The sequence below is a fragment of the Leopardus geoffroyi genome, chromosome E2, assembly GCF_018350155.1.
Source record: "Leopardus geoffroyi isolate Oge1 chromosome E2, O.geoffroyi_Oge1_pat1.0, whole genome shotgun sequence".
Taxonomy (NCBI): Eukaryota; Metazoa; Chordata; class Mammalia; order Carnivora; family Felidae; genus Leopardus; species Leopardus geoffroyi.
The window spans coordinates 28,060,855-28,087,004 of record NC_059335.1 but is presented as its reverse complement, the minus strand read 5'-3'; the positions used below and the strand labels follow the sequence as shown (position 1 = coordinate 28,087,004).

The following is a 26,150-nucleotide window of genomic DNA, read 5'->3' as shown; positions in this document are numbered from 1 at the left end:
AAGGCCAAAAGCTTAACAGGTGGATGTGGTCTTTCTGTAAAGAGGTTTGAAAGAGGAGCAGAGAAGCAGTCTGTACGTTGTACAAAATGGAGCCTGCAGAAAACTTCATGTCATGCAAATCACCTTGAAGATTTGTGAAAAGTAAGGACTCTGAAACCTTGAGACATTACTGTGCAGATGTATTGCTGTTCTTCCCAGGTGAAAGCGAAAGGGTATTGACTATACTTATCAACTGGAATACTAAAAAATGCCCTGTGTTGATCAATTACAGCAAAAAGTTGCTTTCAGTGGGAATGGATGTCAGTAGCACATGGGGGTTAGGAACAATGAGGTGCCAAGGGATAACAATGTTATTTATTACTCAGAAATCCTGGACAAAATTTTCATCCTCAGTCACTGGGTTTTCTCATGGGTAAAATAGGGGTATTACAGGGATGACTGCAGGGGATAATGAGAGCCAGATTCTTGTAATCCTCTATTATGGACTTGATGCCTTGAAGGGCTTCTGTATTTATAGAGTATTGACTAATTCTGGGGAGAGGTTTTGAGTGATCTATGGGAGATCTGTGGATTCTGCCAATATTATTTGAAGATTTTGCCCATAAACAGGATGGTAACTTATCCAATAAGGACAAACGATTAGCATCCTCTGCTTGAGCATAGTTCTGTCAGAGATGGAGCACATAAAAGATGTGGAAGCGTTCTTTAATTCACCTAGTTGGCAATTTTGATTACTATTGTCAAATTCTAGAATTATTTCCCCCTTTTGGGAGAAAGAAATTCCAGCATGATATTTTTCAAAGAAACCTCTGCCTAGTCGATGAATAGGGGCAGGGGAACTAAGAAGAAAAGGGTGGGTATCTTTTTTTTTTTTTAAGTTTTTTTATTTTGAGAGAGAGAAAGAGAGCATTCAAGTGGGAGAGGGACAGAGAGAGAGGGAGAGGGAGAGTCCCAAGTGGGTTCTGCATGTCAGAGCACAACTGGATGCGGGGCTCGCTCTCATGAAGCATGAGATCATGACCTGGGTCTAAACCAAGAGCCGGATGCATAACTGACTAAGCCACCCAGACGCCCCATAATAGGGTGCGTATCTTAAGGCACCTAAAGGAAAAGGAACAGGCTCAGAAACAGGAACCTGTTGAGGTTTACTAGAGACACCCCCCCCCCCCCACCCTCCATTTGAACTCAATTTTAGTACTCTGAGGCAGGGCCTGCTTTATAGCAGTGGGGTTAAGCCTGACTGTAGCTCTGGTGTCAGTAAGGACAGAGAGAGATTCATTCCTAATCTGAGAGTTTGTTCTCTATGTTGAACAAGAGGGAGGATTGGGAAGATCCCCATCACTGGAAATTAGGAGGCCATTGGGAAGGCTGGCTAGAGAGCTACAGGTTCCTTAAATTGGTAACAATCTTCTTCCCAATGTTCTGTCTCTTTGCAGCAACAGCAGAGACCAGGAGGTTTTTGGTTTTGTTTACGGGCCTCCATTTGCCAGAGTTGAAAACTAAGAATTTTAGTGGTCTTTTAGGTGACTCTTCTAGCATGCAGGTGAGGTGGTTTGCCAAATTATTAACTCAATCTGGAATAGATACAGTTTCCCATTTCATGCTTGTCCTTTTACTATAAGGGAAATTTCTTAGTTCAGCCCATTCATAAATATGGAGAAAAAGTGTACCCAAGTGGATTCAACAACTAAATGAAGACCAGAATTTTCTTTGAAAACAATCTGAAGTCAAGTGTAATAGTCATAAACAGGTTCATCAGATGTTTGTGCATGCAAGCCTGAATTTTGTTCCTATCAACAGGCTTAGAAAAAGCTACTACAACTGCTCAGTGGAGGTTTTCAGCATGTGTTTTTAGTATTTTGCCAAAACTTAAGGGTTTGTTTTTCTAAATCCTGTTAGCATGTTCCCATGGGCAAGTTTCATCCAATGTTTGGCCTGGCTCTCACCAACAGGCATGTGGGCTAAGTGATATAAATCTGAGAAACCAGGTTGGTAAGTCTGAGTAAATATGTTAAATTCTTCAGCGAACCTACGGGGGTCCTCATTCACTTTAGGAAACTCTGTGGCTCACAATCCAGCTTTAGTCCAGGGAACATAAGAAATGTGGGGTTTGTTTTGTCCCTCAGAAGCCTTTTTGTCTTTTTCTAATGGTTTGTTTGCCTCAGTTAGTCTAGAAATTGTATTTTACAGAGGGACAATTTTAGATTCAAGATAACATTTGGAAGCTTCAAAATCCAAATAGGCTTCCCATTCAGCTTTGACAACTTTAAAGCCATGGCTGTCCAATTCAGTTTTGACAAGCATAAGTTTGGAGAGATTGAAATTTCCCTATAATGGCCATTGGTGTTTGAAATTCCTTTCGGTTAAGTCAGTCGATTTAGTTAGAAATGTGTATGAGAAGGGACCAGTTTCTATTTATTTATTTATTTATGTTTATTTTAAGTTTATGTTTATTTTAAGTTTACTTATATGTTGCTTATTTACTTTTTAAAAGTTTATTATTTATTTATGCTTTTAAAGTTTTATTTATTTTTATTATTTATTTTTTTAAGTTTATTTATTTATCTTGAGAGAGAGAGAGAGAGGAAGAGAGAAAGCACTAGCAGGGGAGGGGCAGAGAGAGAAGAGACAGAATCCCAAGCAGGCTCTGCACCAACAGCACAGAACCACACGCAGGGCTTGAACTCACAAACCATGAGATCATGACCTGAGCCAAGATCAAGAGTCAGAAGCTTACCTGACTGCGCCACCCAGACACCCCTATTCATTATTTATTCTAAAGAGACAGAGACACCGTGAGCAAGTGAGGGGCAGAGAGAGTATCCCAAGCAGGCTCTGTGCTGGTAATGCAGAGTATTGATGCAAGACTCAAACTAATGAAAGCTTGAGGTCATGACCTGAGCTGAAATCAAGAGTCAGACACAACTGACTGAACCACCCCGGTGCCCCTAAAGTTTACTTATTTTAAGGTAACCTCCACACCCAATGTGCAGCTTGAACTCATGACCCTGAGATCAAGAATTGCATACTCTCCCAACTGAGCCAGCCAGGTACCCCAAGGGACCACAGTTTTTAAATATAAAACTGGCTGTAGTCCCAGGGGGTGGGGGTGCCTCAAAGCATTTTGATGACTGGAATCCCATTTCTTAGAGGTTTCTTCCTTTTTTTTTTTAAAGGTTTTATTTTATTTTATTATTATTTTTTTTTTAATTTTTTTTTAACGTTTATTTATTTTTGAGACAGAAAGAGACAAATCATGAACGGGGGAGGGTCAGAAAGAGGGAGACACAGAATCCGAAACAGGCTCCAGGCTCTGAGCCGTCAGCACAGAGCCCGACACGGGGCTCAAACTCACGGACTGCGAGATCATGACCTGGGCCGAAGTCGGCCGCTTAACCGACTGAGCCACCCAGGTGCCCCTATTTTATTTTTTTTTTTTACATTAAAAATTTTATTAATTTATTCTTGAGAGAGAGAAAGAGCATGGGAGGGGCAGAGAGAGAGGAAGAGGGAGAATCCCAAGCAGGCTCCACATTGTCGGCACAGAGCCCAAAACGGGGCTCAATCCCATGAACTGTGAGATCATGACCTGAGCCAAAATCAAGAGACAGATGCTTAACCCACTGAGCCACCTCGGGCACCTCTCAAAGATTTTTATTTTATTTTATTTTATTTTTTTAAGTTTATTTATTTATTTTGAGAGAGAAAGAGAGAGAGAACGCGCCAGAGCCAGCAAAGGAGGCTCAGAGAGAGAGAATCCCAAGCAAGCTCCACACTGTCAACACAGAGCCCAATGTGGGGCTCCAACCCATGAACGGCGAGATCACGACCTGAGGCTAAGCCGAGAGTCAGATGTCCAACCCAGATGTGACCCACCCAGGCACACCTAAAGATTTTATTTTTAAGTAATCTCTACATCCAACTTGGGGCTCAAACTCACAACCCTCAGATCAAGAGTCACATGCTCTACTGACTGAGCCAGTCAGGTTTCCCTTAGAGATTTACTCCCTAGAGTGAAAAGAAAAATTCCTAAACGGTTCCAATTGGAATAGTTCAATTCCAAAAGGAATCAGGGCAAAGGCTAGCATAGTTCTGATAGGAACAGTATAGTTCCAAAAAGGAGTCAGACTAATGGCCAAATGAGTACTCTCGGAAAAGGACAAAGACTTCAAACAGATCCCAAATAAAGGCCAGGAGCTCAAAATGCATAGGGAGCAGAGTTAGAAATTCAGGAGAGATTTACCCTCAAACCCTAGGGTCAGCAAGAAAGCAGTGAGCTCAGTGGGCTCTGTGAGTCTCACCAACCTTGAATTGTTGGGTGTGTGTGTGTGTGTGTGTGTGTGTGTGTGTGTGTGTAGGCAGGCACACGCACATTCTCTCTGGATCCCACTTAAGACATCAAGTAACATCCTTAAAACAATTTTACCAGGAAAGGTGGGTTTACTCGGGAATAGCAGAAAATTGCAATTCTGGACAGGCAAGCTATGGCAAAAACCATAAGATAGTCCAACAAACAAAGGAGAGAAATGTTATTTTATTTTTAAAAATTTTTAATGTTTATTTTTGAAAGAGAGAGAGAGAGAGACAGAGTATGAGCAGGGGAGGGGCAGAGAGAGAGGGAGACACAGAATCCGAAGCAGGCTCCAGGCTCCGAGCGGTCAGCACCCACAAGCCATGAGATCATGACCTGAGCTGAAGCTGGACACTTACCGACTGAGCCACCCAGGCACCCTGAGAAATGATATTTTTATGGAGAATAAGGAGGAAGCTGGCAAGGGTTGTTTTGAAGAAAAGTCCATTGAGAAAAGCAAGATTTCAGGGTAATGATGCTTTCTCATTGGCTGAGTTGCTGAGATGGTGGATTTCTTGTAGAAATCCCTTCTTTCCTTGCTGGGGCCTGTAATTGATGATTCTTCCTGTGAATTGACGGTTCTTCCTGTGATTGACCTCTTGCGGTATGGCATGAGAGCTCCCCCTTCTGGCCTCCTGGCTTTATTTTAGTGAGATTTCCCTTTGTTAATTTTCACAACCCTGAAGATGACCTAAAAGATCCCAAACTGCACAGGATGCCCAAAGGGGTCTAGCTGCAGATGTTTGAAAAGGTTGTTCTGGAGACTATTTCCTATAAACATAGATTAGATTCTTACCCTGACACAAAAGCAAGGAAGGTGAATTCATTTTAAGGGTTTTATTGCCTTTTAAAAATTTTTTATTTATGTTTGAGACAGAGGGAGGAAGAAAGGGAGAGAGAGTGCAAATGGGGAAGGGGCAGAGAGAGAGGGAGAGAGAGAATCCCAAGCAGGTTCTGTGCTGTCAGTGCAGAGCCCAATGTGGGGATCAAACTCACAAACTGAGACATGACCTGAGCTGAGATCAAGAGTCAGACACTTGACTGACTGAGTCACCCAGGTGCCCCTTTATTCCCTCTAAAAAATGTTTATTTATTTTTGAGGGAGAGAGAGAGAGAGAGAGAGAGTGCAGGGGAGGGGATTACATAGGATCTGAAGCAGGCTCTGTGCTGTCAACATAGAGCCAGATGCGGGACACGAATTCACTAACCATGAGATCATGACCTGAGCCGAAGTCAGACGCTTAACTAACAGAGCTACCTCGGTGCCCCCTTTATTGCCTTTTTAAATGTGTTTTTTATTATAGTAAAATAAGCATAACAAAATATACAATTTTAACTTTTTATTTTAACTATTTTTTTTTCAACGTTTATTTATTTTTGGGACAGAGAGAGACAGAGCATGAACGGGGGAGGGGCAGAGAGAGAGGGAGACACAGAATCGGAAACAGGCTCCAGGCTCTGAGCCATCAGCCCAGAGCCCGACGCGGGGCTCGAACTCACGGACCACGAGATCGTGACCTGGCTGAAGTCGGACACTTAACCGACTGCGCCACCCAGGCGCCCCTATTTTAACTATTTTTAAGTGTACAATTCTGGTGCATTAAGTACATCCACACTGTTGTAACCATCAGCACCGTCTATCTTCAGAACACTTTTCATCTTGCAAAACTAAAACTGTACCCATTAAACACTAATCCCCCTCTCCCCAGTCCCTGGTGACCACCATTCTATGTTCTGTCTCCATGATTTTGACGCTAAGTACCTCATGTCAGTGGAATCAAATAGTCAGTGGAATCAAATAGTATTTGCCCTTTGGTGAATGACTGATTTCACTTAGCATCTTGTTCTCAAGGTTTATCCATGTTGTAGCATGCGTCAGAATTTCCTTTCCTTTGAAGGCTGAATAATATTCCACTTTATCTACCACGTTTTGTTACGCTTTCATTACCCTTTGACAATTGGACTACCATCTAAGGATTCTCAGATTCCCCTAGAAGCAAACAGTATGAGATGAAAAATAGCTACTCTGAGGCTTTCAGACCAAGTAGATGAACTGAAGAATACTTCCCATGCAAAATTCCAAATCAAAATCTCACTTTGCTTTCCAGTTTTGCTCTTCAAATCTTCTTTGGCTTATTCAAGTCAGGCTGCTCTTCATTCTCTGCTGATTTTGTAAAGACAGAAAGAATTGCTTTTATGTTAACCTTTTTTTTAAGGCTTATTTTTTTTTTCTGGTTATGATATTATAGGTGGTTACAAATGGCTCACTCAATACCCAATCTTTAGAAAAAACTGATCACTATGCATGTGTCCATTTTGCTTTGCATGCTGGTCACTTTCCAATATTCCCCATTCCCTAGCCAAAACAGGTAACCAAAACACCTTTTCAGAGACAAAAACATGGGGGAAAATGACTTTTTGGAAGTCAATATAGTCATAGACCTAAGGAATCCCAGCCTAATTCATGTTATGATGTGGTTTGCAGAAAAGGAAAATGTGTTTGGTGATACTGGACCCAATCTTGAGACCCAAGGTTGGCACCAGAGAATGCAAGAGAAGTTATTTTTAGGTTTCCATGCCAGAAGGAAAGTTTACTTGGCAATGGTCAGCCAATCCATGTGGCCTGCCTCTCCTATGTCCCTCTTCTTTCTTTCCAAAAAAGTAATTCCTTATTTTCCAAGTAATCCAAATGTGGAGGAGTTTTTAAAAATATATTTTATTTTTTAAGTAATCCCTATACCCAACATGGGGCTCGAACTCACAGCCCCAAGATCAAGAGTCACATGCTCTACCCACTGAGCCAGCTAGACGCCCTTAAATGTGTAGGATTTAAGATGGTCACATTCTTTGACAATCCTTAAGAGGTGGGGTCTGTTCCCCTTTCCTTGAGTCTGGGTGCTCTTTCCTGTTGCTTTGACCTGTAGAACACAGCAAAAATGATGCTGTGCTCAGTAAGCTAAAGCTATAAACAAATAAACGTTTGGTTTAGGGACTTCATTCAAACCTAATTATCTGGACAGTTTGCAGGATGGGCTCTCATATTGGGAAGGAATCCCATCAAGATTGTCCATTTGGGAAATCAAGTTACTTATCAAACAGCAGTATACTTATTAAAACTTGCTTTAAGACCCTTTCTGTGCTATGCTCACTAATGCTAAAATTTACATCAAGACATATGCCCAATCCCAAACAATTCCTGTTTTTTAAAACAATTCAGGGCACCTGGGTGGCTCAGTCGGTTAAGCATCTGACTTCAGTTCAGGTCATGATCTCAAGGTTCATGAGTTCAAGCCCTGTGTCGGGCTCTGTGCTAACAGTGCAGAGCCTGCTTGGGATTCTCTTTCCCTCTCTGTCTGCCCCTCTTCTGTTTTTGCATGCTCACATGGTTGCTCTCTCTCTCTCTCTCAAAATAAGTAAACTTTAAAAAATAAAATAATTCAAATTTATAATTTATTTAGTCCATAAATATCAAGGAAATGACATTTAACATTTCTTTAAAATTAAGAGGGTGTTTTTCATTAAAGCTATATTACTAAAAATGAAATTCTATAGCCTTTTAAACACGATCATTGATAGCCAATAAACTAAAGGAAATACAAATGTCCTTCTAAAATTTAATCTTTCCACCTGCTTTGTAACATCTTTCTTGCCTGTTAGGTCTCACAGACTCCCAATCAATTCTTGTCTTGAAAGACCTTCTTGAACTACTCAAGCCCAGACCCCAGCCCTATACATTTCCTTTCCATGTCTCCCCATTCTGACATACTATTAAGATTGTCATGGTAGCATTCTCCATTACTGCAGCAAATCTAACAAAGTTAGTTTTGTTTGGTCACAAGTTTTCTGATTGTCTTTTTTTTTTAAGTTTATGTATTTATTTGGGGTGAGGGGCAGAGAGAGAGAGAGGGAGAGAGAGAGGAAGAGATTGAGGCTTGAATTCATGAACTGTGAGATCATGACCTGAGTGAGCCAAAGGACATTTAACCTACTGAACCACTCTGGCGCTCTTTCTGGTTGTCTTTTTAGGAGCTGCCAATCTACAAGGTAAGTATGGCTTTGTGAAACCTCAGTGTTAGTTTTATGGGTGGTGTGTGTGCGTGTGTGTGTGTGTGTAGGTATACTGGAAAGTGATGTAAAACATGTTGCACCTGTGGGTGGGGGTGACAAAGTTGGAAAGCCATTCATTTATTATCATCTACTAAAATGTAAGCTAATGAGCACAGGAATTCTATCTTCTCTGCCTTATCCCCGGCATTACTTTATTATTATTATTATTATTATTATTATTATTATTATTATTATTTTGAGGTGGAGTGGGAGGAAAAGGGAGAGAAACTCTTAAGCAGGCTCCTGGAGCCCATTACAAAGTCCTATCCCACCACCCTGGGATCGGGACGTAAACTGAGATCAAGAGTCAGGTGCTCAGACCGAGCCACCCAGGTGCCCCTATCCCCAATGTTTTGAGCAGTTTCTGGCACACACATAATTGTTAAGTGTAAGAATGAATAGGGGTGCCAGCGTGGCCCAACACCTGACTCTTGACTTTGGCTCATGTCATGATCTCATGGTTCGTGGGTTGGAGCCCCGTGTTGGGCTCTGCACTGACTGTGAGGAGCGTGCTGGAAAGTCTCTCTTTCTCTCTCTACCCCTATCCCCCGTCCTCTTTCTCTCAAAATAAATAAATAGACTTAAAAAAAACAAACAAACCAAGAATGAATGAAAGAGCGACTTGTGATTGAAAACATGAAAGGCAAAGGGAAGGCGGGGGAGGGAGCGAACAGCAACAAGCGACAGGGAAGAGAAATAGTAAGGGGAAAAGAACAGTCTACGAGGCAGGGCGTGGGCCCGCGCCTCCCTGCCTAGAGGGGGCGCTGTGGGCCGCCTGTGCTGCCCAGGGCGGGCTGGGGCGGGGGGGGGGGGGGCACTGGGGGCGGAGCTGCGGGCGCGCAGGGCCAGGTGGGAGTGGAGAGGCTGGAGGCAAGGAACGCGGGAGGTGTCCTGAGGGAGCTGTGGAAGTACGCCTCGGTAAGTGTCCCGCCAAGGGCCGGGAGGCCTCGCGCCACCTCACTGCAGTCCCTGTGCCCCTTACTATCTCCTGGATGGGGAGTTCCGGGAGGCTGAGGCGGACTGGTGCCTGGGAACCTGTGTTCCCCCTCCTTGGGGGCCTCAGTTTCCCCACTTGAGAAGTGGGCGGGTGGGCTGGACGCATTGACTTACAATCAACCGGGAAGCTACAGCAACCTCTCCTGCCTCCTTTATAGCCTCCCTGCCCATCCTCTTGCCTTCCCACCTTGGCGTGTCCTCATCACGAGCAGGTCGGAGCTCTCTGGATCAACCTTCCCCTAGCCTCCCTTTACCTTCTTGGGAAAACTTGCTCATCTGCTGTGGCTGGCTCCAGTTCATGCTTCTCCTCCGCTGTTTACCCTTGCAGCCGATTTGGTGATTGCACCAGGCTTCTAGAGTTAGACCTGCGTGTGAATCTGGGTGGACCACTGATGAGCTGTGTGGCCCTGGGCAAGTTACCTTACCTCTCTGTGCCCCCATTTTCTCATCCCCCAAATGGGGTAATAACAGAACCTACCGTAAATGAGTCAATGTGAAGGTTTAGAGCAGATATATTTTCCTGTTGCGACATTTCCAAAGTGCCTCCGCTTCTCAGCCTGTTACCTCGCAATTGTAGTTTTGCTTCAGTGATAACCTACTTGACTGCTTAATGTTTGATTAATAAATTATTCCCAGGAGGGCAGGACAGTGCTCTTATCTGCTCACCCTGTGTAGAGGAGCCTGAAGGGGGACTGGCCAGGCTGGGCGTACAGGGGTGATCCAGATGGTTGTGCCCTCAGTCTGAAAGAGGCATTTGAACAAGTATGGCTAGGTTGGGTCTTATTTGGGGAGTTCAGCGTCTGGCCAATATCAGTTAAGGTCAATATTACTCTTGAAAGAAGGGGGCTTGCCTGGCTCATTGGGAGGAACATGTGACTCTTGATCTTGGGGGTCCTGAGGTTGAGACCCCCATTGGGTGTAGAGATTACTTAAATATATACACTTTAAAAAACATTACTCTTGAAGGAATTGAATCTTGAAAGCTGCAAACTGAAATTTATGGGTTTTGTTTTGTTTTGTTTTTGGTCATCTTTGTATTCCAGCTTTGTCCCAGTCCCAGGAGCAGTGAAGTGAGGGCCACGTGGCTACCTCCTGTTTCGCAATGTAAATGCCTCGTGTCGTGGCTCTGCCATAGTGGAAGAGCGAGAGCAGACAGGAGGCTACTGCAATTCAGTGTTGGCTTTCTAATTCTGTGCTTATTTAAGTGTTGAGAATGCGCTGGAATCCCCAGCTCCTCCATTTGGGTGGGTGACCACTAGCTTCTAGGGTGAGGTGTTATTTTGCCAGTTCCCATGACACGTGGACTTGTGGGGTGACCCTGCTCCCAAGCTTGTGGTGGAAGAATTTATGTCCTCCTTACACATTTGTAAATTGACAACTAGAGTATTTTTTTTTATTATACTTGTAAAAAGTTGCAAAAGATATCATTACCATCCTATCCTGTGGTTTTCATATGCATGTTTTCATCCTATTTTGAGTAAAATCTAGGAGGTGTAGATTTCACTCGGGTTATGGAAATTATATGGCAGAGCACCTATCTGGCCAAATTGGGCCTCACTGTCCAACCCAGAAGAATGACTTCACTTTTTATTTTATTTTATTTTATTATTTTTAAAGAATTTATTTTTAAGTTAATAAAATCTCTACGACCTAACATGGGGCTTGAACTTACAACCCCAAGATCAAGAGTTGTGTGCTCTCCCAACTGAGCCAGCCAGGTGTCCCCTGACTTTACTTTTTTTTTTAATTTTTTTTTTAACGTTTACTTATTTTTGAGACAGAGAGAGACAGAGCATGAACGGGGGAGGGTCAGAGAGAGGGAGACACAGAATCTGAAACAGGTTCCGGACTCTGAGCTGTCAGCACAGAGCCTGACGCGGGGCTCGAACTCAGGGACCGCGAGATCATGACCTGGGCCGAAGTCGGCCGCTTAACCGCCTGACTTTACTTTTTAAAAACAGCTCCTTGAGGTATATATAATTGACATACCACATAATTGACTCATTTTAAATTTAATGATTTTTTGTAGAATTACATGATACTGTTAAGGTCAGGCATCGGGCAGGGTAAAGATGAGTCCGAGGCTAAAAAATTTTAGCAAAGGCTTTAGTGGGAACTAAGGTCTCGGGCGAGGTTCTGTGGCTCGGGGACAGAGAGAGAGGGGAGTCAGGGAAGTCGCGCCTGGGTGGGGTGGGGTGGGGTGGGTTTTTTAAGCTGCAGCAGTTCCGGGTTTAGGTCCGGGTGGGCCTTTTTCGCGCCAGGCCGTGCTGTCGCTCGGTGATTGGTTGACCTTCGATTCGTTCTGGCGCGCCGCTTGGGGCTTTCCCTTGGGTTGCGCTGGCAAGATGGCCGTCCCCTCCACTGTGGTTCCAGGGACATCCTGACAGATACCATTACCATAGTCCATTTTAGAGCATTTCTGTGACACCGGAAAGATGCTTCCCGTTGTGCCCCAGGCAACCAGTGATCTTTCTGTTTCTATGCATTTATATTATCTAGATATTTCATATAAATGGAATCAATAGTTGTTGGTTTGGCAGCTCGTTGGGAGCTTCTGGGTGTAATCTGAAACCGGCAGAGGACAGAGAGCAGCGTTTCTGAAGAAAGAGGGAAGCCACTGCAGATTGGTAGGTGGTAGGTATAACACATGCCTTGTCTTGGGCGGCTACAGCACAAGTAAATCTCCACACCCACCCACCAAATCTTAAACGTTTATACCGAGATTTTACCTGCGTTCAGTAATGTGTACCGTCCAGATGGTCTTAGTACCACATCTTTATCTCAAGGCTCTGCCCTTAGGGCAGTCTCTGGGAGTGTGAAAGGCAAGCGGGAGGCATGGTCCAAGGATAGGGGAGGGAGTAAGGAGCCTCCGGTTGCTGGGATCTGCTCACAGGTCAGCTGGTGGTCATGTCCTCTCAATGACCTCCTCCACCATTAAGATGTTAGCCTTTTGTGACTGGCTTTCATTTTAGTGTACTGGTTTTTTTTTAATGTCTATTAGGGGCGCCTGGGTGGCTCAGTCGGTTGAGCGTCCGACTTCGGCTCGGGTCATGATCTCGCAGCTCCTGAGTCTGAGCCCCGCGTGGGGCTCTGTGCTGACAGCCCAGAGCCTGGAGCCTGCTTCGGATTCCGTGTCTCCCTCTCTCTCTCTCTGCCCCTCCCCCACTCGCACTCTGTCTCTCTCTCCCTCAAGAATCAACAAACATTTTTTAATGTTTATTTATTTTTGAGGGAGACAGACACAGAATGCGAGCTGCGAGGTCATGACCTGAGCCGAAGTCGGACGCTCAACCGACTGAACCACCCAGGCGCCCCTAGCATACTGTTTTTGAGATTCATCCATTTTGTGGTGTATATCAGTACTTAATTCCTTTTTATCACTGAATAGTATTTGATGGTATGGATGTACGACTTTTTTTACTTTTTCCTGTTCACCAGGGATGGACATTTGAATTGTTTTCATCTTTTGGCTATTGTGAATAATGCTTCTATGAACATTCGCACACAAGTCTTTGTGTGGACATAGGTTTCACTTTTCTTGGGTGGATGAGTTGAATTGCTGTTTATGTTTACCTTTTTTAAGAACCTGCCAAACTGCTTTCCAAAGTGGTCGTACCATTTTATATTCCTACCAGCAATATATGAGGGTTCCAGTTTTTTCACATCCTCACCCATACTTGTCCTTTTGATTATACCCATCCTACTAAATGGGAAGTGCTATCTCACTGTGGTTTAAAAAAACAAACAGAATATAGCCGACGGTCAGTGGTGCCATAATAGTGTTGTCTGCTGACAGAGGGTAGCTGCACTTGTGGTGAGCACAGCATAATACATAGACTTGTTGAGTCACTCACTATTCACTATGTGGTGCACCTGAAACTAGTGAAACATTGTATGTCAACTATACTTGAATTTTAAAAAATTGCGGTAAAATATACATGACAAATTTGCCATCTTAACCATTTTTGAGTGTACAGTTCAGTGGTATTATGTATATTCACCTTCTTGTGCAACCAGTCTCCAGAACTTTTTTATCTTGCTAAACCAATACTCCTTGCCCATTAAACAACAACTGTCTATTCTCCCTCTTCCTAACCTCCGGCAAGCACCGTTCTCCTTTCCTTTTCTATATATTTGACTATTCTAGACACCCCACGTAAGTGGAATCCTATAGTATTTGCTCTTTTGTGTCTGGCTTATTTCATCTAGCATAATGTCCTCAAGATTCATCCCTGTTGTAGCACGTCAGAATCTCCATCCTTTTTAAGGCTGGTTAATATTCCACTGTATGGACATGCCACATTTTGTTTATTCGTTCTTCCATGATGGACCCTTGGGTTTAGCTCTTGTGTGTGAACTGTGCTGCCATGAACATGGGTATACAAATGTCTCTTGAGACCTTGCTTTCAATTCATTTTGGGGTATACCCAGAAGTGGAATTACTGAATGACTTGGTAATTCTATTTTTAATTTTTTGAGGAACTGCCATTTTGTTTTGTATAGGGGCAGCACCATTTTACATGCCCACCAACAGTACACAAGGGTTCCAATTTCTCCACACCTTCACCAACATTTATTATTATTATTTATTTTAATTTTTACATTTTATTTATTTTTGATAGAGCACAAGTGAGTGAGGGGCAGAGAGAGATGGAGACACAGAATCTGAAGCAGGCTCCAGGCTCCGAGCTGTCAGCACAGAGCCTGATGGCGGGGCTCGAACTCAAAAACCGTGAGATCATGACCTGAGCTGAAGTCAGATGCCTAACCGACTGAGCCACCCAGGCACACCTGTTTTGTTTTGTTTTTTTGATAGAGGCCCTTATGGGTATGATATCATTGTGGTTTTGATTTGCACTTTACTTATGACTGCTGATGTTGAGCACTTTTTCATGTGGTTTGTGCCGTGCGTACATCTTCTTTGAAGAAATGTCTACTCAAATCCTTTGCCCATTTTATTTATTTATGTAGTTAGTTTCTTTCTTTTTTTTTTAATATATGAAATTTATTGTCAAATTGGTTTCCATACAACACCCAGTGCTCATAAAAATAAGGAACGCTTCACGAATTTGCGTGTCATCCTTGCACAGAGGCCATGCTCATCTTCTCTGTATTGTTCCAATTTTAGTATATGTGCTGCCAAAGCGAGCACCCTTTGCCCATTTTAAAATTGGGTTATTTTTCTTTTTATTATTGAATTGTAAGAGCTCCTTGTATGTACTAAATGTAAGCTCTTTATTAGATGCAAGAGTTTCTTTAAAACATTTTTTTAAATGTTTTTTCTTTTTGAGAGAGAGAGAGAGAGAGAACAGGGGAGGGGAAGAGAGAAAGGGAGACAGAGGATCTAAGGCGGGCTCTGTGCTGACAGCAGATAGCCCAACGCGGGGCTTGAGCTCATAAACGTTGAGATCATGACCTGAGCCAAAGTCAGAGGATTAACCAACTGAGCCACCCAGACACTCTTATCAGATATGAGATTTGTAAATATGTTTTTAATGGTGTCTTTTCACAAATTTTACAATTTTTATAAAATCCAGCTTATCATTTTTTTTTTCTTTTTTTTTTTTTTAGGTAGACTCCACATCCAGTGTGAGGCTTGAACTCACAACCCTGAGATCAAGAGTCACATGCTCTATTGACTGAGCCAGCCAGGCACTCCTAACTTTTTTATGCTTGTGCTTTTAGTGCCATATCTAAGAAATCTTTCTCTAACCCAAGGTTGTGAATATTTACTCCTATGTTTTCTTCCAAGAGTTTTATACTTTTGGCTCTTTCATTTAGGTCTGTGATCCATTTTTAGTTGATTACTGGCTATGGTGTAATCAAACATTTTAGGGTCCATCCCTGTGTTGAACATTCCACTCTTCTAGGATGGACAATACTTAGAGCCATGCTGGGAATTGGATGAAATAAGGCTCTGTTTCCTTTAGTGTCTCTTGTTGAAATTCTTTGCATTGTTCTGACTTCTCCATTTACCTTAATCTCATTCTGAAGTTTTCACACTGGGGTGATGCACTGGATCAAAGGGGATTCTGGGTGGTGAGTAATTGGTCCTTCTTTTGTGCAGTGCATAGGGTGATTGAGCAAGAGGGGGGAAGGAGGTCATAGGCATTTTCTCAGCCTGCTAGATCAAGTATATGTGGGAAAGAGCTCTTACGGAAGCAGAGGGCCTGAAATTGTCTTCAGAGTATCCATCATGCTCAAAGTCATGATCCCCACAGAAGGTCTTCCTATCCCCCAGGTCCATGTACCCAATTTGAAGACTGCTGCTTAAGATTCATATGAAGTGTTGGCAAGGTTGGAGAGAAATTGAAACCCTCATGTATTGCTGCTGAAAATTTAAAATGGTATAGCATATGTGGCAAGCAGTCTGGCAGTTTCTTAAAAAGTTAAACGTAATTACCATATCATTCAGCAATTCCACTCCTAAGTGTATACCCAAGGGAACTGAGTACATGTTCACCGAAAACTGTTACACACATATTCCTAGTGGCATTGTTCATAATAGCCAAAAAGTGGAAACAACTCAAATGACCATCAGGTAGTGAATGAATGGACATCTGGTATATCCATACACTGGAATATTATTCACCCATAAAAAGGAACAAATACTGAAGCATCCCACAACATTCCAAAGTATGCTAAATGAAAGAAGCCAGACATAAAAGAGGACATTCAGTTTATATAAAATGTCTGATACACAATTCCAAAGAGACTGAAAGTACATTAGTGATTGTCAGAGGTGGGGAGGAGGGGAGAATAGAGAGTGACTATTGGAATTTGGGGGAGGGGGCCAGTGATGAAAATGTTCTGGAATTACTTTGTGGATGTACTAAAAAAACACATAATGTACAATTTACCTTTATTTAAAAATTTTAAAAAAATTTTTTAATGTTATTTTTGAGAGGGAGAGAGAGACAGAGCCAGCGTGAATGGGGGAGGGGCAGAGAGAGAGGGAGACATAGAATATGAAGCAGGCTCCAGGTTCTGAGCTGTCAGCACAGATCCCAACAAGGGGCTCGAACCCACAAACTGCGAGATCATGACCTGAGTGGAAGTCAGATACTTAGCTGACTGAGCCACCTAGGCACCCCTAAAATTTACCTTTACAAGGGTGAATTTTAGTGGTGCCTAGGTGGCTCTGTGTTAAGCATCCAACTCATACTTTTGGCTCAGGTCATGATCTCATGAACGTGAGATGGAGCCCTGTGTGGGGCTCTGTACTCAGTGTGGACCTGGCTTATTAGATTCTCTCTCTTTCTCTCTGTCTCTCTCTCTCTCCCACTCCCTTTGCACCTCCCTTGCTCGCACAAGTGCATGCAGACTCTTTCTGTCTCTCAAAAAAAAGGGGGGGAGGATTTTATGGTGTATGAATTATATCACTTAAAATAATGGAAAAATTCCTTATTTTGGTGCTGCTCCTTCCTCTTTATTTTAATGCTTTACTCGTTCTCCCTTTTAGTCATAGACATCTCAGCATCTTTTTGGAGATAGACAAATGCACATATCAATTTGTTAAGGAAAAGGAAGCCATCCTTGCTGGCCCCAAATTTGGCCTTGGACAGTGTGTTTTGGCTTTGCCATGTCTCCTTACCCAGCAGCACGTGGTTCTAAAGGAAGAGGGGACACCAAAGTGGAACTGAAATCAGTGAAATAAAATTCATATTTGTTTCTTTGTTTGTTTCATTACACATTGCCACCGTGAATTTTAGTTCATACTTACCAATGGGGTTCTTGAGCAAACGGCCCAAGAACAAAGAATTCTTGAGACATCTTTGGTGCAAAAAGGTGATTTTATTAAAGTATGGGGACAGGACCCGTGGGCAGAAAGAGCTGCACTGGCGTTGTGAAGAGTGACCGGGTATATACTTCTAAGTTAGTGAGGGTTAGGGAGAATGTAAGTCTCTAAGGAATTTGAAAATAAGTCTTTCAAGACCTTTAGGGGTGCTGTTAAGATAAGGTTAAGCTACTGTTAAGATAAGGTTACTTTTAGTCTTTAATAAAACAAAAACATCAAGGAAGTAAGGCAGCCATGAGTTGCTTGGCAGCAAGGTCATGCTCTGCGTGTTTCAGGTGTCAGTGGGCTGCAAGCTGTAAGGAGATTTAATTTAAGCTACATTTCTCTTGCTTTTGTTTCCCTCATCACTTACCTCTTTCCCTTTTTTCCAACCCATGAGGCTTTCTGCCAGTGCTTCTTGCATCATCTCTAGATTTTGCGTTGACTTAGACATTTTCTTTAGCAGAGAAATGGAGTTGGGAGGGCATCTCAGGGTTGTGATTAGCTGGTCTTCATTGTTGTGTTTGCTTGAAAATTGGTATGATGGGATTGCAGGGTGGGGGTTAGAGGCAAGCATTGATGCTTGTAAAAGTTTCACAGTGCTAGTGATACTGTGCGAATGGTTTTCTAATTTATTCCTAAAAAAAAGCAATTTATCTTTCTAGGACTTAAGATGTCTTCAGTGGCCAGGCGTCGCGGAAGACAATATGGAACATCTTCAGTAGCTAAAAGGTAAAGTGAAATATTCTTAAAATATGTGTATTGGTCTTTAGATGTTCTCAGAGTAAAATAGCAAAATTATAGGAAGACATAATCCAGATATGAAGGTTTAATTTTGGTGATTGTTGTTGATTTTACTTAAAAAATTTTTTTTTAACGTTTTTTATTTATTTTTGAGACAGGGAGAGACAGAGCATGAACAGGGGAGGGTCAGAGAGAGGGAGACACAGAATCTGAAGCAGGCTCCAGGCTCTGAGCTGTCAGCACAGAGCCCAATGTGGGGCTCGAACTCACGGACTGCGAGATCATGACCTGAGCCAAAGTCGGCCGCTTAACCAACTGAGCCACCCAGGCGCCCCAACTTTAATTTTAGTTTATATAATTTAAAAAATGACGTTCTTTTAAATTTTCTAGTAGCAATTTACTTCTAGTAATTTAGTAGTAATCTAGTAGTAATTACTACTTCTAGTAGTAATTTTTTTTTCCAGCTTTTAATTTTGGAATATAGACTCCTTGGAAGTACAGTAAATTTGTTTTTAAATATTCAGACAACACTGAAATGCAAAACACAAAGAAGTGCAAATTTTCTGTGGTTTTCTATGGGGTTGGTGCCCCAACCCTGAGCATTTGCCACTCAGTATATGTTCTTTAGGCTTTTTGTTATATTGTTAGAAAAATTTGTAAACAAGCTAACCTCTTGATTTAAAAAAAATTTTTCTTTAACGTTTATTCATTTTTTGAGAGAGAGAGAGAGAGAGAGAGAGAGAGAGAGTGAGTGAGTGGGGCAGGGGCAGAGAGAGAGGGAGACACAGAATCTAAAGCAGGCTCCAGGCTCTGAGCTGACAGCACAGAGCCCGATGCGGGGCTCAACCCACGAACCATGAGATCGTGACCTGGCTGAAGTTGGACGCTCAATCTTCTGAGCCACCCAAGCACCCCCAACCTCTCAATTTTTAAATATTTGAGGGTAGTTTGCCAACTTCATTGCATACTCAACATTTTATCTCTGTAATCACCAAAACAGATACCATCAAATCTTTGTACTTTTTTTCCCCCTGCACTGTTATTTTTATACATTACTTGTAAGTTATATTATATATATATATATTCCATGTATATATATATATATATATCATAAAAATTACCATTTTAACCATTTTTTAGATTATAGTCTAGTAGTACTATGTTCACATAGTTGTGCAACCATCATTAGCATTCATCTCCAGAGCTTTTTCATTGTCCCAGACTGAATCTCTGTCCCTGTGAAACACTTACTCCCCACTTCCCCTCCCCCTAGCCCGATCAGAATGTCCTTTTTAAAAAATTTATACCATCTCAGCCATTTTTAAGTATAAAATTCAGTAGTGCTAAGTATATGTGCATTGCCATGAAACAGATCTCCAGAACTTCATCCTACAGAATTTAAACAGTACCTTTTATTTTTTTTATTTTTTTAAAATGTATGCATGTATTTTAGAGAGAGAGAGAGCGAGAGCATGCATGCAAACAGGGGAAGGGCAGAGAGATAGGGAGAGAGAGAATCCCAAACAGGCTCCACGCCCAGTAAGCAGCTTGTATTGGGGCTCAATCCTACCACTGTGAGATCATGACCTGAGCCAAAATCAAGATTCAGACACTCAATCAACTGAGCCACCCAGGCGCCTCTACCCCAGCCTTAAATAACCATCATTCTTGCTATTTCTATAAATTTGACTACTCTGGTGTTGAGTCCTGCCCAACCTATTGATGGTGATGCTCTCAGGTAGGAATGCCTGAGGCAGTTGCCTGGGCCTGTCTTAACCGCAGTGAGCCCCACTGATATTTCCCCCACAGGGGCCAGTGATGTGACTGGACTAATCCTTGTGGTTCTTATGACTGCAGGATGCACTTCAAAAATAATTAGGGAATTTGAGAAACAGAATTTATTACTCACAAGTCTTGGGGGGTACATGGTACAAGTGAGGTTGCAATTAGAGAGAGGGATAGAGAGGGGACCTGGGGCTATGATTTTATTAAAGTCCAAGGGTGGACTGTCTGGCGATTTGTGGGGTCACTCATTATTGGCTAATTTGAAACACAAGAGCGGAAATTAGGGCATGGGAAAGTGGAAGCAGGGTCACTCAAGCGGTCAGTTATCTAAGTCACCTAGGACTTTCTGTAAGGGGAACTAAATGGGTGTGGGTGACCTAGTTCCTAATCTGATTGTTTTACCTAGTGGCTGTGTCATATACCTGGCAATATGTTTATTCAAGATGGCTGTCTTTTAAAATGGGTACCTTGGCGATCAGAAGTTTAATGTCAGACATTTACTCTACATTTAGTTACCTCATATAAGTGAAATCATATAATATTTGTACTTTTGGGACTGACTTATTTCACTTAGTGTAAGGTCCTCAAGATTCATCCATGTTGTAGCATATGACAGGATTTCCTTCCTTTTAAAGCAGCGTAATATTCCACTGTATGTGTGAGGGTTAATTTTGTATATTAACTTGGCTGGATCATGGGGTGCCCAGATATTTGGTCAAACATTATTCTGGATACTTCTGTGAGTGTGATTTTGGATGAGATTAACATTTAAATTGGTGGGCTCTGAATAAGGAGCCTTCCAAAATGTGAATGGCCTCATCCAATAAGTTAAAGGCCTGATAGAATAAAGAAGATCCACCTTCTTTAGCAATTGAGAATTCTCCAAAAGACTGCCTTTGGACTTCATTTACCACATCACCTCTTGCTGGTTCTTCAGCACACTGCCTTCAGACTCAAACTGGAACACTGGCCCTCTTGGGTCTCTACCCTGCCAGTCTATCCTGCAGATTTTAGATGTGCCAGCCGCTGTAGTCAAATGAACTAATTCTTTATGATAAATCTCTAGGTATACATCCTATTGGTTGTGTTTTTCTGGAGAACTAACAAATATGGTATGTTAAGTTCTCCATTCTTCCACTGATGGACATTTGGATTGCTTCCACTTCTTGCTAATTATGAATAATGCTGCAACGCACATGAATGTGCAAATATCTCTTAGAGAGATATTGCAGTTCTTTTGGATATATACTCAGAAGTGGGATTTCTGGATCATATGGTAGTTCTAATTTTAATTTTTTGAAGAGCTGCCAGACTATTTTCCTATTAGCTCTTCCACCATTTCATAATCCCGCCAACAGTACACAAAGGTTCCAACTGCTCCACAACCTCGCTAATACTTGTTTCTGTTTTTTTGATAGTAGCCATCTTAAAGGATATGAAGTGATATCATGGGTGTGTGTGTGTGTGTGTGTGTGTGTGTAAGTGTGTGTAAGTAAGCTCTATGCCCAATGTGGGGCTTGAACTCACAACCCGGAGATAAAGATTCCCATGTTCTACTGAACTATCCAGACAGGCGCACCTTATTGTGGTTTTGATTTGCATTTCTTTGATGATTAGTGAAATTGAGTGTCTTTTCAGGTGCTGATTACCTATTTGCATATATTGTTGGAGAAATGTCTATTCAGGTCCTTTGCCCATTTTTGGATTGGGTTATTTGTTTTTTGTTGTTGGGTTGTAGGATTTCTTTATATATTCAGCATATAAATCCCTTATTGGGTATATAATTTGTAGATATTTTCTTCCATTTTGTGTGTTGCCTTTTCACCCTGTTTGCACAAGTTTTTTTTTATTTGCACAAGTTTTTTTTTATTTTGGTATAATCTAATTTATCTATTTTTTTCTTTTGTCATCCTTGCTTTTAGTATCACATCCAAGAAATCATTGCCAAATCCAGTGACATAAAGCTTTCCCTCTGAGAGTTTTATAGCTTCAGGTCTTATATTTAAATCTTTGATCCACGTTTGGGCATCTGGGTGGCTCAGTTGGTTAAGCCTCCGACTCTTGGTTTCAGCTCAGGTTATGATCTCACGGTTCCTGAGTTTGAGTCCCACATTGGGCTCCATGCTGATAGTGTGGAGCCTGCTTGGGATTCTTTCTCTCCCTCTCTTTCTGCCTTCCCCTTCTCGCTCTCTCTGTCTCTCTCTCAAAAATAAGTAAATAAACTTAAAACAAATTTTTAAAAAATGGATAAATCTTTGATGCACTTTGAGTTAATTTTTGTATATGGTGTAAGATCAAAGGGTCCAACTTCATTCTCTTGTATATGGATGCTAGTTTTTCCAGCACAATTTGTTGAAAAGACTGTCCTTTTCCCATTGAATGGTCTTAGCACTTCCTAAAAATTATCTAAGCCTTACATGTGAGGGTATATTACTAGGCTTTCTGTTCTGTTATTTTGGTCTACATGTCTATCTCTATGCCAGTATCACATTGTTTTTATTATAGTGCTTTGTAATAAGTTTTGAAATCAGGAAGTGAAACTTCCAACTTGGTTCAAGATTATTTTGGTTGTTTTGGGTCCCTTGGAATTCCATATGAATTTTAGGATGGAATTTTCATCTATAAAAAGTTGTTGGGATTTTGGTAGGAATTGCTTTGAATCTGTAGATTGCTTCAGGTAGTATTGACATCTTAATAATACTAAATATTCCAATAAATTAACATGGGATATCTTTCGTATTGGTGTCTTCTTTAATTTTTTCAAAAATACTTCATAGTTTTCAGTGTACAAGTCTTTTACCTCCTTGTTGAAGTTTATTCCTAAGTAGCCTATTCTTTTTGTTGATATTGTAAATGGAATTGTTCTCTTAATTTCCTCTCATATTGTTAATTGTTAGTATATAGAATTGCAACTAGTTTTTGCAAGTTGATTTTGTGTCTTGGAATTTAGCTTAATTTATTAGTTCTCACAGGTGAGATCATTACCTAAGTTGAAATCAAGAGTCAGACGCTCAACTGACTGAACCACCTAGGCATCCCTTCTAACAGGTTTTTTAAGTTATTTTTGGTGCAATCTCTATAGGGTTTTCCCTACATATATAACATCATTCCATTAACAGAAATAATTTTACTTCTTCTTTTCCTATTTGGGTGCCTTTTATTTCTTTCTCTTGCTTAATTATTGTAACTAGGACTTGCAGTCTTATACTGGGAAGAGATGGTGAGAGTGGACCTCTTTGTCTTGTTCCTGACCTTAGAGGGAAAGCCTGCAATCTTACCATTAAACATATTAACTTCGGTCTCTTTCTATATAACCTTTATTATGTTGAGGTTGTTTTCTTGTATTCCTAGTTTGTAGAGTGGTTTCTTTGTTTTTAATTATGAAAGAGTGTTGAATTTTGTCAAAATGCTTTCTTCATCAGTTGAGACGATCATGTGAATTTTTCCTTCATCCTGTTAGTGCAGAGTATCACCCTGATAGATTTTCATATGTTGAACCATCCTTGCGTTGAGGTTATGGTGTATAATCATTTTACTTATTAAAAAAATTTTTTTTAATGTTTATTTTTGAGAGAGAGAGAGAGAGAGAGAGAGAGAGAGAGAGAGACAGAATGTGAGCAGGGGAGGGGCAGAGAGAGAGAGACACAGAATCTGAAGCAGGCTCCAGTCTCTGAGCTGTCAGCACAGAGCCTGACACGGGGCTCGAACTCATGAGCTGTGAGATAATGACTTGAGCTGAAGTCGGACACTTAACCGACTGAGCCACCCAGGTGCCCCAGTGTATAATAATTTTAATGTTCTGTATATAATTATTTTAATCCTGCTTGTTAATATTTTTTTGAAGATTTTTCCATCAGTGTTTATAAAGGACATTGATTTATAGTTGTAGTGTCTTTATCTGGTTTGGTATCAGGGTAATGCTGGCTTTATAGAATGAGTGAGAAATTGTTCCCTGCTCTTCAATTTTTTGGAAGAGTTTGAGAAAGACCTGTGTTAATTCTTTAAAGCTTTGGTGGAATTCACTGGTGAAGCCCTCTGGTTTTGGGCTCTTCTTTATGGGAGTTTTTTGTTTGTTTGTTTTTGTTTTCTCCCTCTTGCTCTCCCAAAGGAAGAGAAGAATGATCATCAACAGCAAAAGACAGCTGCAGAAGCAACCCCCAGAGCCACCTTCATCCTCAGGAGAGAATGCTATACCTCCTTCTCATGGTTTTGGGTACTCTACACGTTCAGAGAAACTTCTGTAGTAACAAATTCTAGGAATGATCCCTGAAAGTATAGTCTTTTGTGGAGGTTTTTTTTTTTTTTTTTTTTTTTTTTTTTTTTTTTTTTTAAATTTTTTTTTTTTTTTCAACGTTTATTTATTTTTGGGACAGAGAGAGACAGAGCATGAACGGGGAAGGGGCAGAGAGAGAGGGAGACACAGAATCGGAAACAGGCTCCAGGCTCTGAGCCATCAGCCCAGAGCCTGATGCGGGGCTCGAACTCACAGACCGCAAGATCGTGACCTGGCTGAAGTCGGACGCTTAACCGACTGCGCCACCCAGGCGCCCCTTTTGTGGAGGTTTTAATGATTCAGTCTTCTTACTCATTACATGTCTTTTCAGATTTTTTATTTGTTCATGATTCAGTCTTGGTAGGTTGTGCGTTTCTAGGAATTTGTCCAGTTCTTCTAGGTTATCCATTTGTGGTATATAATTGCTCATAGTGCTCTCTTATAATCCTTTTTTTTTTTTTTAATGTAAAACTGTAGTAGTGTCCTCTCTTTTATATCTGATTTTAGTTATTTATGTTCTTTCTTTTTTGTCTTTTAGCTAAAGGCTTATTAATTTTGTTGATCTTTTCAAAGAACCAACTCTTGGTTTTATTGACTTTTTTTTTTTTTCTCAATTGTTTTTGTAGTCTTTATTTTATTTATCTCTGATCTAATCTTTATTATTTCCTTCCTCCTAGCTTTGGGTTCTTTGTTCTTTTTTCTAGTTCCTTTTTTTTTTTTTTTAATGTTTATTTTGAGAGACAGAGAGAGAGAGAGAGAGAGAGAGAGAGAGAGAGAGAATTCCAAGCAGGCTCCACGCTGGGAGCCCAGAACCTGATAATGGGGCTCAAACTCACGAACCATAAGATCATGACCTGATCTGAAATCAAGAGTGGGATACTAACTGACTGAGCCACCTAGGTGCCCCTTCTTTTTCTAGTTCTTAAGTGGTAAAGTTAGGTTGTTGATTTGAGATCTTTTTAAATGTAAATGTTTACAGCTCTCCTTTTTTCTCTTAGCATTACTTTCACTGCATTTCAGAAGTTTTGCTATGTTGTGTTTTCATCTTCATTTGTCTCAGGTATTTTCTGATTTTCACTGTGGTTTCTTTGACCCTTTGGTGTTTAAAAGGGGGGGGGGGAATTTCCCTATTTTTATGGATTTTTCAGTTTTTCTTCAGCTATTGATGTCTAGTTTCATTCTCTTGTGATCAGTACAAGATACTTTGTATGATCTCCATGTTTTTATTTTCTATTTATTTATTTATTTATTTAATTTTTTCCTCAACATTTATTTTTGAGAGACAGAGACAGAGAACAAGCAGGGGAGGAACAGAGAGAGAGGGAGACACAGAATCCGAAGCAGGCTCCAGACTCTGAGCTGTCAGCACAGAGTGCCACGCGGAGCTCGAACTCACAAACCGTGAGATCATGACCTGAGCCGGAGTCAGTTGCTTAACCGACTGAGCCACCCAGGTGTCCCTGATCTCCATGTTTTTAAATTTATTAAGACTTGTTTTGTGACCTAACATGGTATATCCTTAAGAATATTCAACGTGTACTTGAAAAATGCATATTCTGCTATTGTTGGGTTGAGTGTTCTATAGTGGTTGATGCCTCTTAATTCTTAAATCTATACGTTCCCTCATCTTTTTTTTTTTTTTTTCTAATATTTTGTTGTTATTGAAGAAGCAGGTCCTTTGTTTTCTAGGGTTTTCCACAGGCTATGCCAGTTGCCTCTTATGGTGTCATTTAACTTGTCTTTCTGCCTCTTGTATTTCCTGTAAATTATAGGCAGATATAGATGTGTGACAGGATTCAGGTTCTTTTTTGGCAACATAATTCCATAGGTGATATACACTTCTATTGAAAAGAACCTAATGCCTAGTTGTCCTATATATGTTGTTAGCAACCATTGATTTAAACAAAAAAAAAATTTTTTTAACTTTTAAAGTTCATTTTATTTATTTTGAGAGAGAAAGAGAGCACAATCAAGGAAAGGGTAGAGAGAGGGGGAGAGAGAGAATCCCAAGCAGGCTCTATACTGTCAGTGCCGAGCCCAACACGGGGCTTGAACTCATGAACTGAGAGATTGTGACCCAAGCCGAAACCAAGAGTCAGGCCCTCAACTGACCGAGC

General features: G+C 41.2%; 1 protein-coding gene and 2 non-coding genes across 12 annotated transcripts in view; 1 reads left to right on the top strand and 2 right to left on the bottom strand.

Annotated features, from left to right (window-relative positions):
* Positions 1-26,150, top strand: part of LOC123579119 (nuclear receptor coactivator 5-like) — an 88,648-nt gene that overhangs the window by 22,196 nt on the left and 40,302 nt on the right. For 5 of the 10 annotated variants that reach the window (XR_006702631.1, XR_006702632.1, XM_045442683.1 and 2 more), the window contains exon 2: positions 17,897-17,963. Coding sequence is in view for 8 of the 10 variants with exons in the window: in XM_045442683.1 (XP_045298639.1) it covers positions 17,905-17,963 (59 nt within the window). In the remaining 2 variants the exon portion in view is untranslated. Of the gene's footprint in view, positions 1-9,328; positions 9,377-11,625; positions 12,089-15,361; positions 15,494-17,896; positions 17,964-26,150 lie in introns of those variants that run through there. The other 5 variants (XM_045442681.1, XM_045442684.1, XM_045442685.1 and 2 more) reach the window with 5 other exon arrangements.
* LOC123579511 lies at positions 14,500-14,606 on the bottom strand. The gene has a single exon (XR_006702812.1). It is a non-coding gene; the product is annotated as a U6 spliceosomal RNA (small nuclear RNA).
* Positions 23,834-24,042, bottom strand: LOC123579503. The gene has a single exon (XR_006702805.1). It is a non-coding gene; the product is annotated as a small nucleolar RNA U3 (small nucleolar RNA).